Source organism: Halichoerus grypus, chromosome 10, assembly GCF_964656455.1.
Source record: "Halichoerus grypus chromosome 10, mHalGry1.hap1.1, whole genome shotgun sequence".
Lineage (NCBI taxonomy): Eukaryota > Metazoa > Chordata > Mammalia > Carnivora > Phocidae > Halichoerus > Halichoerus grypus.
The window spans coordinates 104,691,882-104,708,030 of NC_135721.1; the positions used below are offsets into that span (position 1 = coordinate 104,691,882).

The window sequence follows — 16,149 nt, forward strand, 5'->3', positions numbered from 1 at the left end:
TCTCCTCTCATTCCAGCTTCCTGGAGATAGACGTGAGTACACTGAACATAAAATTTCATCTAAAGAATAAAAGGATTTACAAGCTGGAAAGTGGTGGGAGGCAGCATGACTTTTTTTCCCTATTACTTGTTCTAATTGGTTAATGCTGGTATACATGCATCTATTGATTTTTTGCTTTGTCAATCATTTATCTGGTTATTTTGCTGAACTCTCATTCAAAGAGTTTTTCAGTTGATAATTTTTGATAGGGTACTCAATCATCATCTTCAAATGATGAGTAGGACTCTGTCCTTTTGTATTCATGAGACTCTTTATTTTTCCTTTCTTATCACATAATCTGGGGCTTCTAACACAGTGTTGAATTTTGGCTTGTTGACACTATGTAGTTAAGGCATTTTGAAAACATTTAGATCTAAGCTTTTGGAGCCATAGACTCCTACACTGTAATGCCTGCATTCTTCTCGAGTGAATGCTATCTCCTTTCATTATGGGTTTTGAAGGTGTTCTGCCTACAGGGTGCTTCTGATTTTGGAGAGAGGAGAAGAGCCACTATAGGACTCAAAAGAAGGTTACAAGGAGCTGGCAGAATGTTTTCTAAGTTTGACAAATTTCTTCAAGGATACATTCAGATTGCTATCTAGTTTTTCCAGTTCAGTTTGCTAGGAGAGAAAAGGATGAGATTTGGGCACTTTGATTAAAAACAAAGGCTGTACACTTTCCTGGACCATCTTGTAGTCTCTATGATCTAAAGAAATCAAGAATCACACGGAGTCCATGTGTCCCACCCCAAAAGTAAAGGTGCTTCCTTATCATGAATGAGAAGTCACGCAGAAGAAAATATAAAAACAAATGAGTGCTATTGGCCACCATGATAGTGATATATAAAAGCTTATCAAATAATAAGTATTTGAAGAAAGAATTTGGATGGCAGAGCCAGAAAGCATGGGTGATCATATCTTTTAATAATTAAATGTTATGTCTTAGACTTATAAAAATGACAAGTGATGACTGGGTAGGCTTACAAAAACAACCCATATGAGGAAAGGCGTGAGATAAAGAGCCCATGAATACCGCACTATCCTCAAGACTTCAGAATTGTTTTCTTATTGTCACGGTGACACACATAGTAAGGTGTCTGTCATATTTCATAGATGCCTGGACGCCAGCTTCATCTCAGAATGCGCAAGAGACCTTGTTTCTAGGAAGTAGCAAACCAATGATAGAGCTTTTCTCCGTGCCTCCCAACGGTCTTCCCTCTTTAGCCAAAAGCAAGACTTCCCTGCCCATCTCACCAAAACTTAAGATGAGTGGGAGTGACCCAAAGTGCATGAAGAAGCTGAAGGAAATAAAACAATAAATCTTAAAAATAAAGCAGAAGAAGGGGAAGGAGTTAAAGGAAACAAAGCAAGGCAACTTAACTTCTGAGTAACAGTGGCACAGGAATGTGGATAATATCTGGGTAAAGATTCTAAACATAGTATTCGCATGACCAAAAACTAGTGGGGTGGAAAAACTTGCAATGTTTTCAAGTAAAATAAATATTGCATTGCACTGAAAGGTTTATTAAAAGTGGAGGCAACTGTGCTGATAAATGGAGTAGCTATTCTTCCTGGCACAAGGGCTTTTAGGCTCTGGTTATCATAGTTCTGTCGGGGCAACCCTACCAGCTGGGAGCCACTAAGCCCTAACAGGGCAGAAGCCCTTTGGCAAAGATGTGATTTGTCTCCACAAACTGGCAAATCACAGTCTGCCTGTTGCCTGTTCTTTGGGTCAATACTTCATGTCTGGCATGATACCCTCTCTTCAAATATTTTCTCTTTATATGGTATAATGGTTAAATTATATTAAAAAATTGTTTTGAAACAAAAATATATTGTCCATTCCATTAATGTGCTAGGGAAAAAAAGTACATTTTCCATTTTGGATGAGCAAGAGCTTCGATGGGTTTCACTGAACAGAACATTCTTTTGTACATATAAAGAAAAAAAAAGTTAATTTTAGTTGTAACAAAAGTTGCAACCTTTACGTGTTTCAAAATATTTTTCTCTTGTGCTTCAGCAAATGTTGTCAACCAGTGTTGGTTGTTGAGTGAATCATATTCTAAAATGAGCCCTAAGCTTGTTATAAAAATAAAATCTAAAAATTTGACCTGCAATCTAATTGGCCTAATATGTACTATATTTTCACCCAGGAACTCCACTGTTGTGCTCGTTGTCAAAATAATGTCTTGGAACCTACATATCGTTCTTACATGCAATCCATTAAAAGACAAAAATAAAGCTTTCCAGTCCATGCAAAGGTATGAGAAAAAGTTAGCAATGGAGAATCCAACTACAGTGTGGTAATTTCAATCCATTCTCTATTTAATGAGATCAATAGGAGAAAAAAAAAAGTACCTTAAATATCATCTTGCAAAAACATAGACACATTTAATTAAATGAATATATTATAAAATTCACACGCACACACAGAACCAGAGCTATACATCACAGCAAGAAAACCAACAAAAAAAAGCAGTGTGCAAAGCCAACGTGTAGGAAGTGCATGAACACCCAGAAGCAGCAGCTGATTTTTGCACCTGGTAAAGAAAGCCATATGGAAAGATCAGCAGGTCAGAAGCAAAGCGAATAGGGCGTATGACGCGGGCATGCAATGGGGACACTGGAGGAGGCAAGCCACTGCACACAGACTTTATGGAGTTAATGTATGAAAAAGCTTACTTCATTTAGAAAGCTCACTAATTGGTCTACCGTTAAATAATCAGTTTTGTCTCCATTGCTGAAAAGAAATTTATTAGAAAAAGTAAGTTTTTGTATATGATGCTACAGTAGGTACGATTTACATGTTGACATTTGTTGATGATAATTCTAAACTTATTTCTAACCCTGAAGTAGTGGTGCATTCTTAAAATGGCCAGAGACTGGTTGTAAGAACAAAAAAAAAAAAAAAAAAGAAAAAGATAAAGAAAAAAAGCAACAACCCAACAACAAGAGAAAGAAAACACTCCCACTAGCTCACAGAAAATGTCTGCAATTCTTCCGTTTAGTATTATTGAAAACCGTTATTTTAAAAACAACATGTAAGTCATCCATTTGAAATAACTAGAATGAATGAACTTTTCAACAACATAATAACATTCCAAATCGAATCTAGTTAGTTCACATAATGGGTTAATACCTAAAGGAGCAGGTTAAAATTGTAGGTAGTTAGTAAAGCCAATGCAAGGGGGGGAAAAAATCGTTCCAGGTGCTGCCATTAATTTTTGTAAAAGTTTCTCAAAAACTCAGAGTGAACTTTTACAGTGATAAACTAAGGGGTGAAAATGTAACCCTAGCTACATAATCCTAGAGACTCTCAACATACTATATTAGAACATTACCACAAAAAATGTTTTAAAAATCTACAGGGACAAGAATGTGACATTTTCTCATAAGTAGAACTTACATTTTTTTAAAAAGATCCTCTATATCTGTCCGAGGACAAATCTTTTGTGTCAGTTCATAGAACTTTTCATAAGTAAATGCCGCAGGCTCAATTTCATCATTCTGTAAAGAACAAAAGAGTGTCATAACGCATGCAACATCTTTCTCCTTGGAGGGGAAGAATCTATCTACAGGATCATGAAGCAAAGCAATGACCACCTTGGATTCCCAGGGCCTCAATCTCTGATTCTTACTGAGAGAAGCCAGACGGCCAATCCCAGCTGTGGTCAGGCCGTCCCACCAGCACCCGGCATGTGTAAATGGGTGTTTCTGGTTACCATGGGCAGCCATAACTTGTGTGTTCAAACACTGACTACAGCTGGGCTCGCTCTGGGAAACACCCCATAAAACAAATATAAAGAAACATTTCCTCTTTCTCTCCTTGATGGAGAAAAGCAAGTGCCTGCCTAAAGGATGCTGAATAAATCAAACCAAGTGTTTACTTATGTTTATCTTGTGAATTTTCACAAGACCACATGAAGGGGCTCAGGACAATCATATAAAATTTTACTTTTCATCCTGAAGTTTGTATTTCAAATTGGATTTGTTAAAGTAGTAACAGGCTAAAATCTTTCTTGCAGTCAATAAATTAGTTTCAATTATTCTAAATCCAAAGGGCCAGGAACACAAATGGTTTGTGAGGGAGGGGTGCTTTATAAAATACTTCACAGCCATCTTGAAGAACTGGATTTATTAGTCAATTATTCAGGCTGACATTGTGCTTGGTCAAGGCAATGCAGATGGGCTTCTCTAATAAGCCTTCCGGGGGCGCGTGGGTGGCTCAGTCAGTTGGGCATCCGACTCTTTTTTTTTTTTTAAGATTTTATTTATTCATTAGAGAGAGAGAGAGAGCGTGCACACAAGCAGGGGGAGAGGCAGAGGGTGAGGGAGAAGCAGACTCCCTGCTGAGCTGGGAGCCCAACGTGGGGCTCGACCCCAAGACCTGGAGATCATGACCTGAGCCGAAGGCAGGTGCTTAACCATCTGAGCCACCCAGGTGCCCTGGGCACCCGACTCTTGACTTGGGCCCGGATCATGATCTCAGGGTCTTGGGATCGAGCCCGGCGTCTGGCTTTGCACTGGGCGTGGAGCCTGCTTGAGATTCTCTCTCTCCCCCTCTGCGTGCCAACCCCCTCCCCACTCTCTCTCTCAAAAAATAAAATAAAATAAGCTTTCCACAAGCTGTGTAAAAGAGCAGCCTGGCTGTCATTTCCTTTTCTTAATAAAGTTGATAAAAACATTTTGAAGTACACTATTTGAATTTGAAAACATTTAGTTTAAAATGCCCAGAAAACAAAAGGCAGGCAGGCAGGCAGAAGGGAAAGTTACTTGTACTTTATGTGACTGAAACCAGTTTTGAATCTAAATGACATCAGTTGAACATAAATAAGCTGGCTTATTTCATATGAGAACATAAATAGACAAAATCGTTTTAGAAACACATGATTAAATGAATAAATACCTTTCCACTGGGAAGACCTAACTCCTTGAGTGCTTGAAAGATCACCTTTTCTGTTTTCCCCGATGCAAAAGTTCTAGTAATACTAGGACAGAAAAGAAGGGAAAAAAAAAAAAAAAAAGTCAAGTTTTGTTAATTCTGTTTTCTATGAGGCAAAAATCCAAGCCATACTCAGGACTGTAGGATGGCAGGGGGAGAAGGGGAAGGAAAATACATTTAGTTTTTATTTTTAGCTATTTTTCACTTCCCTAACTAGCTCCTGCAATATCCCTCTGGTTACACTTGTGAGGCAACTTGATTCTCAGATGGGTGTCCCCCTGGGTGCTCGGGAACCCCAGAAGCTGTGGAGATACATACTGGTGGACCAAAACAATGAGAAATTTTGATCCTACCAAATAACTTCCTCAGGAAAAAGGCATGTGGCAGATGGGACAGGTCTAGAATAAAACCTCATGTTGACACTATCTAGGCTTGGGGTAGAAAAATAGGCTCCACAGAATTCAGCCTCTGCCTGGGATGGCCCTTATACTTTGCTTTCAAACTTACCACAGCTGAGATGCACTATCAGATATGTTTTTAAAATTTTTTAAAGATCTTATTTATTTATTTAAGCGGGGGGGGGGGCAGCAGCAAGGGATGGGGAGGGGGTAGAGGCAGAGAGAGAAGCAGACTCTGTGCTGAGCCAGGAACCCGCCACAAGGCTCGATCCCAGGATCCTGAGATCATGATCTGAGCCTAAGTCAAATGCTTAACCGGAGCCACCCAGGTGGCCTTTTTTTTTTTTTTTTTTTTGACCTAAGTAAGCACCCTCGAGCTACTCTGAATACCAGCTGCCTCAAGGATTAGGAAGTTTACTGAGAAAGGGATAGGTATGGTGGGGAGGGGAGACAGGGAAACACTTGTTCAGTGTTGCAGTAGAATCTTGGTACTACCCTGATACATGGTATTTCTGAATAATGGTTCGCCCTTTATCACGTATGGTGTACATCGAGGCTAGTAAAATGAGTAACACCTTAATGAGCCTGTTTCCTCTTCTGATAAATACATTGGCGACACTTAGAATGACCTATTGAGGACGGGAGCGGGTACCCTAGAATTCTTGTTTGGCTCTGAGCCATGCCTTAGCCAACCAAAGGAGTCTTCATTCATACTGCGGCTGGAAGCCCAGGGAATCTGTCACCGTAATAACTGAAACTCTAATTTCAAAAGTCCAGCCTTGACGTGAGGGTACAGCCATTTCATCGGGCAAGCTTGGTTTTGGAATGCCTTCTCTGTGAGCACAAGGGGCTTTGTAACAGCACCTCCCCACGCCCAACCCTGTCACGCACTCTGCCATTCACTCTAAGTGGAAGCCACCTCCCAATGTAAGCACTGAGAGCCAATTATTCTTGATGAGTGGGAGAAAGCACCTCTTCAAGTGCACAGTACAACTTTCCAAAATAGACTGGGGAGAACTAACTTTAGGTAAAGGAATTGTTACGTGTTCATTCAGAGCTTTATTGTTTCATACTTGGTCCAAGAATACTTCGAGAAGTTCATTTTTAAGAGCGCTTGACACAGCTGCATTCAACTCCACAGCGGCCCACGGATTCTCTTGAACACATCTACACGCATGGTGGAGACATCAAGTAAACTGGTTTCTAGGGTAGACGGTGTGATGCCCACATTTTCCCACTTCCCTAGAGTTCATGGAATTTGTATACACTAAATTGGGTTGAGAAGCCATTTATTGGACCTTTATAAAATAGGGGAAAGTAGCTATTCAGTGTTCTTTAAAAAAAAAAAAATTAGGTGTTAATGTGAGAGGTACAGACAACAGCATCCCCACATCTGGGAAGCCTGCAGAAGGAAAGTGTTTGCCTCCAGTCTCAGGGCTATCTCAGTGAACCTGAGCTTCGGGTAGCTTTGGATAGGCATGAACAATGAGAAGAGAACTGACCGACATGGGCATGAACCCTGTGGCAGGCACAGGGCCTGAGCCTTTCTGGTGAAACAGAACCTGGGTGTGGGGTGCAGGGAGGGAAGGGCAGAGAGGAAGGGAAGAGGGCATAGGAATAGCATTTTTTGGCTAGAGCTTGCTGAAGTGCCAAGAAGTAAATAGGAAGCAGAACAAGAATGTCTCACGGGAGGAGGAGATCCAAGCCTTTGCACTGGGGGTGGGGGTGGGGGGCAGATAAAGAGATTGAGAGAAAAAGAAAAAAAATAGGGTGTCTGGTGCCAGGAGAGAGGAAAATCCATGTAGGGATATATTAGTGAGGGCAAAGCAGAGCCTAACAACGTGACTGTGCAAAAACTAGATGCGAGGAGGTGGCATTATGGCCTAGAGGGGCTCCTTCTCTGGCCCCCCTTTCCTGAGGGGGCTTGGGCTGGGCAACGTCACCACTGATTCGCCCACTTCATTCTTTTTTTTTTTTTTTAAGATTTTATTTATTTGCGAGAGAGAGAATGAGAGACAGAGAGCATGAGAGGGAAGAGGGTCAGAGGGAGAAGCAGACTCCCTGCTGAGCAGGGAACCCGATGTGGGACTCGATCCCGGGACTCCAGGATCATGACCTGAGCCGAAGGCAGTCGCTTAACCAACTGAGCCACCCAGGCGCCCCTGCCCATTTCATTCTAAAGGAGACCAAACCCAGGATGGAAAAGAGGAGCAAGGAAGCTGAATAGGAGTAAGGCCATTCCCCCGGTCTATCTAATAAAGTGCATTTATGGTCTTTGCTCCAGACAGCTATCCAAGAGCTTGGGCCTTAAAATGGATTCCCTCAGAGGTAAAGAGGGTTGTGGCACAAAGGGGAATTCTTTGAGTTTCCAGTTACATTAGAGGCCCAAAGAATGCCCCTTTAACGGGGTCCTGAGAGAAACACATTTATCAAAGCCTGGGGACATTTTAGGTACTGTCACAGGCATTTTGTGAGAGAGTATTTATCAAGGACTGACTGATTCAACTCTTTTTATACAGCTCCATGCCCACAGAGTACAAGATAGCGCTTCATGGCTAACAGGTACTCAATGACTTTTTGTTGACTCAAAATAAACCACCTTCCCTCTGAAACAAATAATGCAATATATGTTAAGAAAGAAAAAAAAGAAGAAGAAGAATGTAGCAGGAGGGGAAGAATGAAGGGGGGGAAATCGGAGGGGGAGAAGAACCATGAGAGACAATGGACTCTGAAAAACAAACTGAGGGTTCTAGAGGGGAGGGGGTTGGGAGGATGGGTTAGCCTGGTGATGGGTATTGAGGAGGGCACGTTCTGCATGGAGCACTGGGTGTTGTGCACAAACAATGAATCATGGAACACTATATCTAAAACTAATGATGTAATGTATGGGGATTAACATAACAATAAAAAATTAAAAAAAAAATAAAAATAAACCACCTTCCCCAAAAGAAATGCTATGAAAGCAAATACCCTTGAGTGGTGCCCAGGCCTAGTAGAGTTCTGGTTCAATTCCATGTTCCAGCAGACTTTACATGACTAAGATAGCAATGATCCTAGAAACCAAGGGAGTCTCATTCTTTCCTTGCCCTCAACGGGCCTACAATCCACTCCATGGTTTTAACACCATCTTCTGAAACACTCAGGGAGGACTCATGCCGTGAAGCCTCAGTAGGGTCCTACTCCCTTCACAGATGAGCTAAGCCTTTGGGACATAAATAGTTACATAGGAGCTGGGCTGCCATGACCATACCCGAAGCTCTCAGCCTTCTTTAACACAATGGTCTCCTTTAAGACTACTTCCAGCCAGAGCCCACAATTAATGTTTGGCTATCATTTCCTGACTCTCTAGCCACTGGTTCCAACTCCAGGTTACAAGGAATAGGAAATGGCAAAGAAAAGAGTGACTTTCAAAGCTTTGGTCTGGGTGGGAAGATAAAACTGAGTGTGAATTTGTAAGTTTGAGAGAAAGGCAGATTGCCTAAGATTATACACATGGAAAGAAAAGAGGGAGATAAAGAGTAAGACTTCCTTCATTAATCATTCCGGCAACTTCCTGGATATTAAATTTCAGCTAATACTCAAGAGCAGGGGCCATTCCCAAGCGATGGAACAACTATGAAGCCAGATCCCTTTTAACAGTATGCACACTATACTAATAGTTTCCATTTTAAGAACTCCAGAATGATAGTGATGAAATGACATTTTAAAAGTGTTTACTCTTCATATCCATTAAAACATTCAGAACAATTTCCACCTAGCCCTTGGCAGCTCATCTACCAGGGGACTCATCCGCTTTTCTCTGGCTTGGTGTCAATTCTCCATCAACTCTGAACAAACTGCCCCCGAATCACAGATGTCTTGTGTCAAACACCTGTTAATACTGGCAGGCACCAAAGTGTTCGTGTCAAAGAGAGCTAAAGAAAATGACAAAAGGATGGTAATAATTTTGTATGTGAACGTACCGATAAAGATCTTTGAAACCATAAAAAAAAACTTCCAAGCTTGTCTAACAATGGCTTGATTAGGAGGATACATATAAATGAAACCAGAATTGTTAGTTAGAAGTGCTTTGATTGCAATCTATGTGTTTCTACTTTGTCCATTTCCTGAACCTTATCTTGGAAGAAAAAGCAGGACGGTAAGGTATGTAAAAACAGATCCAACATAAATTTCTGTTCTCCACACTGCTGTCTGTGCTAAGTTTGGACTTCTTAATTCAATATAGATTTTAAAGAAAAACGTACTATATGTTGGGCAGTAGCTGTAGGATGCTGGGATATATTAAAATAATTGTCCTGCTATTGCTCAACAGAGCAAAGGATTTAAAAAAAATAAGGGTCAGTTTAAAGTATCTTTGCCAACAATTATCAGTCAAAGGTGCTAACAGGGCATTTTTTTTTAAAAGGTTCTACTTTCTTTTTCTAAAGTAGACATAAAATTGATTTGCTAGTAAGTTAATAAAAAGGAGAATCCTACATGTAGATCTATAAAGACCACAACAATGCATGAGGTGTATGACTTGGTAAGCCCTTAATAAAAGGTTAAGTAAAAATATTGCCCATGGTCTTCCTTATGATTTGTATGCTTTTAATTTTCTCATTGATATTCCAGTTCTGTCACATGGGTTGTTATAGAGCACGGAATTAAAATGATGGCCTCTAGGACAATTCTGTTTAAGATTTTATTTATTTGAGGGGCGCCTGGGTGGCTCAGTTGGTTAGGCGACTGCCTTCGGCTCAGGTCATGATCCCGGGGTCCTGGGATCGAGCCCCGCTTCGGGCTCCCTGCTCGGCCGGAAGCCTGCTTCTCCCTCTCCCACCCCCCTCCGCTTGTGTTCCCCCTCACACTGTCTCTCTCTCGCTCTCTGTCAATTAAATAAATAAATAAAATCTTTAAAAAAAAAAAAAAGATTTTATTTATTTGAGAGAGAACGAGAGACCACAAGCAGGGGGGAGCGGGAGAGGGAGAGGCAGGCTCCCCGCTGAGCAGGGAGCCTGATACGGGGCTCAATCCCAGGACACCAGGATCATGACCTGAGCCGAAGACAGACGCTTAACCGACTGAGCCCCCCAGATGCCCCTAAGATGATTCCATTAAATGTGAAAAGAATAATTTTGAGAGAGTATGGAGATAATCTCCTAGGGATACAGAATGGAAGCTTCAAGGCAGAATGAGGTGGCTGGGCAGAGAGGGAGGTGTAGAAAAGTCAGAAATGGCTAAGTGTGATCAGCATGCCACTGCTTGAATGCATTTGCTCAAATGCTATCAGTTGGTGACCTGTTTGCCTCATCTCTGACAGATAAAACAGTTCCAAGATAAGACTCTACCCAGTAGCTCTGGGTTTTATTTGTTGTTGTCAGTTGGCTTCTTCACTAAAGTGGTGTCCAGAGAGGAGGTCAACATGAACCTAAGTCTGGAGAATTCTAGAAGATTGGGTTGGTATCTAGGGAACCCATGATTAATTCAGCTGTGGGCTTAGGCTCATGAATCCAAACACATTCCTGGTTTCATGTGGACAGCTGATGCTCTGCAGTCCACTCCAGCTTCTGGAATCTCCATGAAGTGCTTACACAAACACCAACGAAAAAGATACTAGGAGAGTTTGGTAAAGAATCCCTATCACTACCATCTCAAAATGTCCCCACAGACCATTAGCAAATCCTAACACCAGAAATGGAAGAGAGAGGCAGAAAAGAAGGAAGCATTGGGAATCCTCAGAGGGTGAAACATACCAGCTTAAGTATTAAAGAGGACATGTTGGAGGGGCGCCTGGGTGGTTCAGTCTGTTAAGCGACCGACTCTTGATTTTGGTTCAGGTCATGATCTCAGGGTCTTGGGTTTGAGCTCCGCATGAGCTCCACGTTCAGTGGGGAGTCTGCTTCAGGATTCTCTCTCTACCCCTCCCCCTGATTCACTCATGCTTTCTCTCTAAAATAAAAAGATTTTTCTTTAAAAGAAGACATGTGGAAGACAAATCTAGTTCATGTTTTCTTCATTCTTTTCTTTCTTAAGATCTATTTATTAATTTTATCTCTAAGATAATGCACTCAAGCGGGGGTGGGGGAGGGACAGAGGGAGAGAGAGAATTTTAAGCAGGCTCCATGCTCAGCACAGAGCCCCATTCGGGGCTTGATCTCCCTAAGATCATGGCTTGAGCCGAAATCAAGAGTCGGATGCTTAACCGACTGAACCACCCAGGTGCCCCTGTTTTTTTCATTCTTGATTCCATTCAGGATTTACTGCCTTTTTTTTTTTTTTTCATTGTCACTGTTACCTTGGGCACAGCAAGGGGAAAAAGTGACAGCTCTGAAAAGTGCATGGTGTCAGGGAGAGTACACCTAGAGACCAAGTGGCCAGAAGCCAAAGGCATCCACTTGCCCCACCCACCAAAGGAACAGCAAGGCCCAGAATGAGAAGCACCATCCAGAGATACCACTCTTCTGAAGACACAGTCTATACACTTCCAATAAAGGTGCACAGTACAAACTTCTTTCATTTTAGCTAATGGTCGCTCAGGGCAAGAAGATGAAAGACATTAAAATCCTAAAAACCCACGTATTTGAAGGTTAAAAAGAAATCTGCTACATCTTCAGATGTTCTTTATCGAAGTAGAGTTAATGCTACCCGTTCTGAAGAAAAATGCAACTTTACATCCACAAATGATTTTTACAAACTAAACACGGCATTTGATGGAGTGATTTAAACCAAGCTTCCAGAAATATCTTTAGTGAAAGCAATTAACAAGCACTTGTGATGGGCTCTCTCTTTGGTCTGGTATCACAAGGGTCGGCCCAGGATATGGAATATAGACAGAAACGATGGCCTTACCTCCTAACTGGAATTTTACCATTTGTGTTGGTCATAAACGCCAATTTCATCCAGCTGGAAAACAACCATAACAACACTGTTTTAATGTTTCTTAGGAGCAACACTCCAATCCAGTTAAGAACTTTAAAAGAAAGTTCATTCAAACAAAGAACATTTATTCTGAAAACTAGAGACAATAATATACTGTGAGATGAATTTATGGTTGTCAGGTTTAGCAAATATAAATACAGGACTCTCGGTTAAATTTGAATTTCAGAAAAACAACAATTTTTTTACAAGTATGTTCCAAATACTGCACAGAATATGCTTATACTCAAAAACTATTACTTATCTGAAATTTAAATTTAACTGGGAATTCTGTATTTTTCCGAGCAACCCTAGATGAACTAGAAATTTGGGTGCTTGCACTGAGCAAAACAAATTGTAGGTACTTTTTTGGTGATTGGTCTCATCCTTGATTATTGCTCTTTAATAATCTTTACTAAGATGGAAATGCAACTGCACGGTGACACCAGCCAGCCTTGTCCTGAGGACCCATGGGGACCCCCACTCCCTGTTCCCAGTGCAGCAAAGCACAGATCGAATGGGCACCTTCCTTAATTTCCAAGAGGAAGAGAAGTTCATCAACTCAAATTGATGGTAAGCAATTCCTTGCTTTCCCCAGGCTTTCTGGACACACAGGGACGCAGAACATTCATTCGTAGGTGCTGGGATTGTTCCTAGCTATTAACTCACATTCTCATGGATTCCAGTCAATAATATTCTAACAATGAGCAGAACATGACAATTTGGTAAAGTTTCTGTCTTCTGGCAATCTCCTAGAGGCCCAAGTGACTCCTTTTCAGAGAATGTTTTCAAGACAACAGGTGTGAGGGAAGCAGAAAGGACCAGAACAGTCACACAAAGTTGTGGTCTCTGCTGGTGCTTTAGCCTGACGCCAGGGGGAGCTCTGGAGCGTGATGTGCACCAGACTTGGTGGCATGGGGGCTGGCCTTTTGTATCCTGTTCCAGCCCATTATGGGCCATGGGCTTCCCACCAGGAAAAGAGAGGAGTGCAGTCTCCCGGGCACAGTGACTCCGCTTTCAGCACAGGGTCATTCTCTGCAGAAGTGGGCAGGTGTGACCTCTTGATGAGCTAACCCTCATGGCAGTTGGTGGATGGGTGAACACCAGCTCCATAAAGGGATCCCAGCAGGACGCCCATGGGGACAGATAAGACCTGGTGTCCAACCTACAGATACTGGGGTCCCTCAGGTCTAAGTGGGCATTCTCAAAGTCTCAGATCCTTCGGGATTCTATCAATGCCCAAAGTGGAATGTCAAATATCCATTGTTGCTCTTTATTTCTAAGAAAACATGCCACAGCAACTGCAGAGGAAGAGGAGAAGCAGCTGCAGGACAAACGGGTATTTACAAGACTAACCACCCCCTACTAAGGTGACGGAAAGAAAACCGGAGGGCTGGCATAATAATCAAAATCACTAATACTGAATGAAGGAGGACCTGGGCTGGGCGTTTTCCAGGACCTCATTACATCTGTGTGGTAATCTTGTAAAATAAGTTCTGGTCACCTTCTCCATTCACAGATTAAGAACAGTAAGGCACGAGGCTAAGAACTTGTCAAGGGTCACCCAAGAACTAAGTGGCCAAGCTGGGATTGTAGTCAAGAGCCTGTTCTCTTCAAGCACCTGCCAAAGGGACCAAAACTAAGGGTGAAAGTAGCCAAAGGGCTGACCTCTCTTCCTCCTGCTGGACAGTCCAAGGAATCACACCCTTGGTGCTGGTTGCAAGTGCAGGCTTATTCCTGTAATTTCTCAGCATAGTTCCCTTCTGCACCTACAATTGCCTGCCAATAGCCCATGGTGGCGGGCAGCCCCCTTCCTGCACCGATTGCTGCTTTTTAAACAGGCTGACTTTGGCTTTGGCTAGGCTTTCTACTTGAGTAACTTTCATGTCACCTTGATGGAATAACTTGGGAAGGGTTAAAAATCTACCACGGCGGCATCCCTCTGGATTTTGGATACTGTGAGCTGGGGTAAGGCCAGTACGTTTGGATCCCTGACTGGGTGCTGAACAGTCCCTGGGGCCAGTGCTCCTTTGTGACCCTAGAACTGGGTGCTTTTGTAAGTGCTTCTCTTGGCCACACTGCCCAGTTCTGTCTCACACAACAGAGGCTCCAGCTACAGCAGCAGCCAACTACGGCCCCAGGCATGGAGGACTATCGTCTGGGGCCAATGACCCAGAGGATACTGAAGTTCCAGCATCTTCCTGCCATCAGTCATTCCTTTCTTATCAGTCTGGGCTACGGGTTGATCACACGTGCCCTGCCAAGTGGCATGAAGAGTCCAGGTGTGTGTCGGGAACTTCCTCTCCAGGGTCAGGAGCATGGAGGGGAAGGCAAGGACAATGTGGCCTGGCAATACACGAAGCCTTCATCTCCTAATCTGACCTTTTGCTTTTTAACAGCCAAGAACAAAGAGTGATGTAAATAAAACTCACTGTTTCTTGAGGCAGGTCATTGGACTGACATTGTTGGCCCTGAAGTTGTGTATGATTGATCTCAGTCCTTCTACCCATTGCTGAAAGAGAAAGAAAAAGCATTCCTGGTGAGCAACACCACAGGAACTGAAAATGGTGGTTTTTATTAAACAGCCCGTATCCATTCGGTATAAGAATAATGTAAACTCTTCTTTTATCTCCTCCCTGCCACAGAGCAATCTTCATTTTGCATGCCATACATTATTCTTTAATAAACAGCTTTCATTCTTTCCATGAAGATAAATGTAACATCTAGAGCATCATTAAACACTGGGTTGTCACAAAGGAACGCTGCCCACTGATTGACTTGTTAAACCTTCTATTTGCAGCCTGTTTAAATAGAAATCCTTTTTCAGCCACTGGCAACCTTCATTATTTCTAAGCAACGTTATACAGTACATGATGACATATTTAGCTATTCCCATTTTAGAGGACGAATGCGTTTGGGGTTCATCAATTTTATCGTGTGATTCTATTTCAATCTAAGAATTTGTTACATATCTTACCTGTCTGTGATTTCCAGCAGAGCCTTAAAAAGTAAAGCATGCGCTGATTGCCAGGGTATCCAGTGCAAATACTGAAGCACTTACATAATTTCTGTATAATAAGGACTTGGACCTCAGTTTTAGTTCATAACATCACTCCATGGATTTACAAGGAAAAGTGAAGGAAGACTGTACACGGCAGTAAAGGAATTTGGGTCTCGTAAGGACATTCAACTAGAAAAGGCTGGCCTGTCCATTAAGGCCAACTCCTCTGTGCTGAGGAAGGGAAAATATTTGGGCATAGATAGTAGTACAGATGGATAGTCTACCTGCACTGTCCACTAGCCACATGTGGCTGTTTAAACTGAATAAAAGTAAAATTCAGTGCCTCCATTTTACTCATCACATATCAAGTGCTCGAAAGCCGACATGGGGCTAGTGCCTACCACATTGGACAGCCCAGACGAAGAACATCTCCGTCGACACAGAAGGTTGTATCGGACAGCCCTGCACAGTATTACCAGGTTTAACGTGGGCTAGTGATTTAGTCATTGCAAGGGCCAAAGGTAAAGACTAAGTTCTGTAAAGTGTGTGTGGTTTTAATTCATTGTGATAAAATGCAAATAACATTAAATTTATCATTGGAACCATTTTTAAGTGAACAGTTCAAAGGCATTAAGTAACATTCACGTTGTGTGCAACCTTCACCACCATCCATCTCCAGAACTCTTTTCTTCTTGCAAAACTGAAACTCTGTCCCCATTACACAACTCCTCAGTTTCCTCTCCCCCGCCCAACCCTAGCAACCACCATTCTACTTTCTGTCTCTATGAATCTGCCTATCCTAGGTTTTTTATAAAAACAAATCATACAGTATTTGCCCTTTGACAAATTTGACTGGCATAATGTCCTCAAGGCTCA

At 42.2% G+C, this 16,149-nt stretch overlaps 1 protein-coding gene across 7 annotated transcripts in view; it reads right to left on the reverse strand.

Annotated features, from left to right (window-relative positions):
* Positions 1–16,149, reverse strand: part of PLCB4 (phospholipase C beta 4) — a 407,599-nt gene that overhangs the window by 90,948 nt on the left and 300,502 nt on the right. For all 7 annotated transcript variants that reach the window (XM_078056950.1, XM_078056949.1, XM_078056943.1 and 4 more), the window contains 5 exons: positions 14,705–14,784; positions 12,207–12,260; positions 4,945–5,026; positions 3,445–3,545; positions 2,721–2,778 (listed from right to left, as the gene is read on the reverse strand). In XM_078056950.1, coding sequence (XP_077913076.1) covers positions 2,721–2,778; positions 3,445–3,545; positions 4,945–5,026; positions 12,207–12,260; positions 14,705–14,784 — 375 coding nt within the window. The remainder of the gene's footprint in view (positions 1–2,720; positions 2,779–3,444; positions 3,546–4,944; positions 5,027–12,206; positions 12,261–14,704; positions 14,785–16,149) is intronic.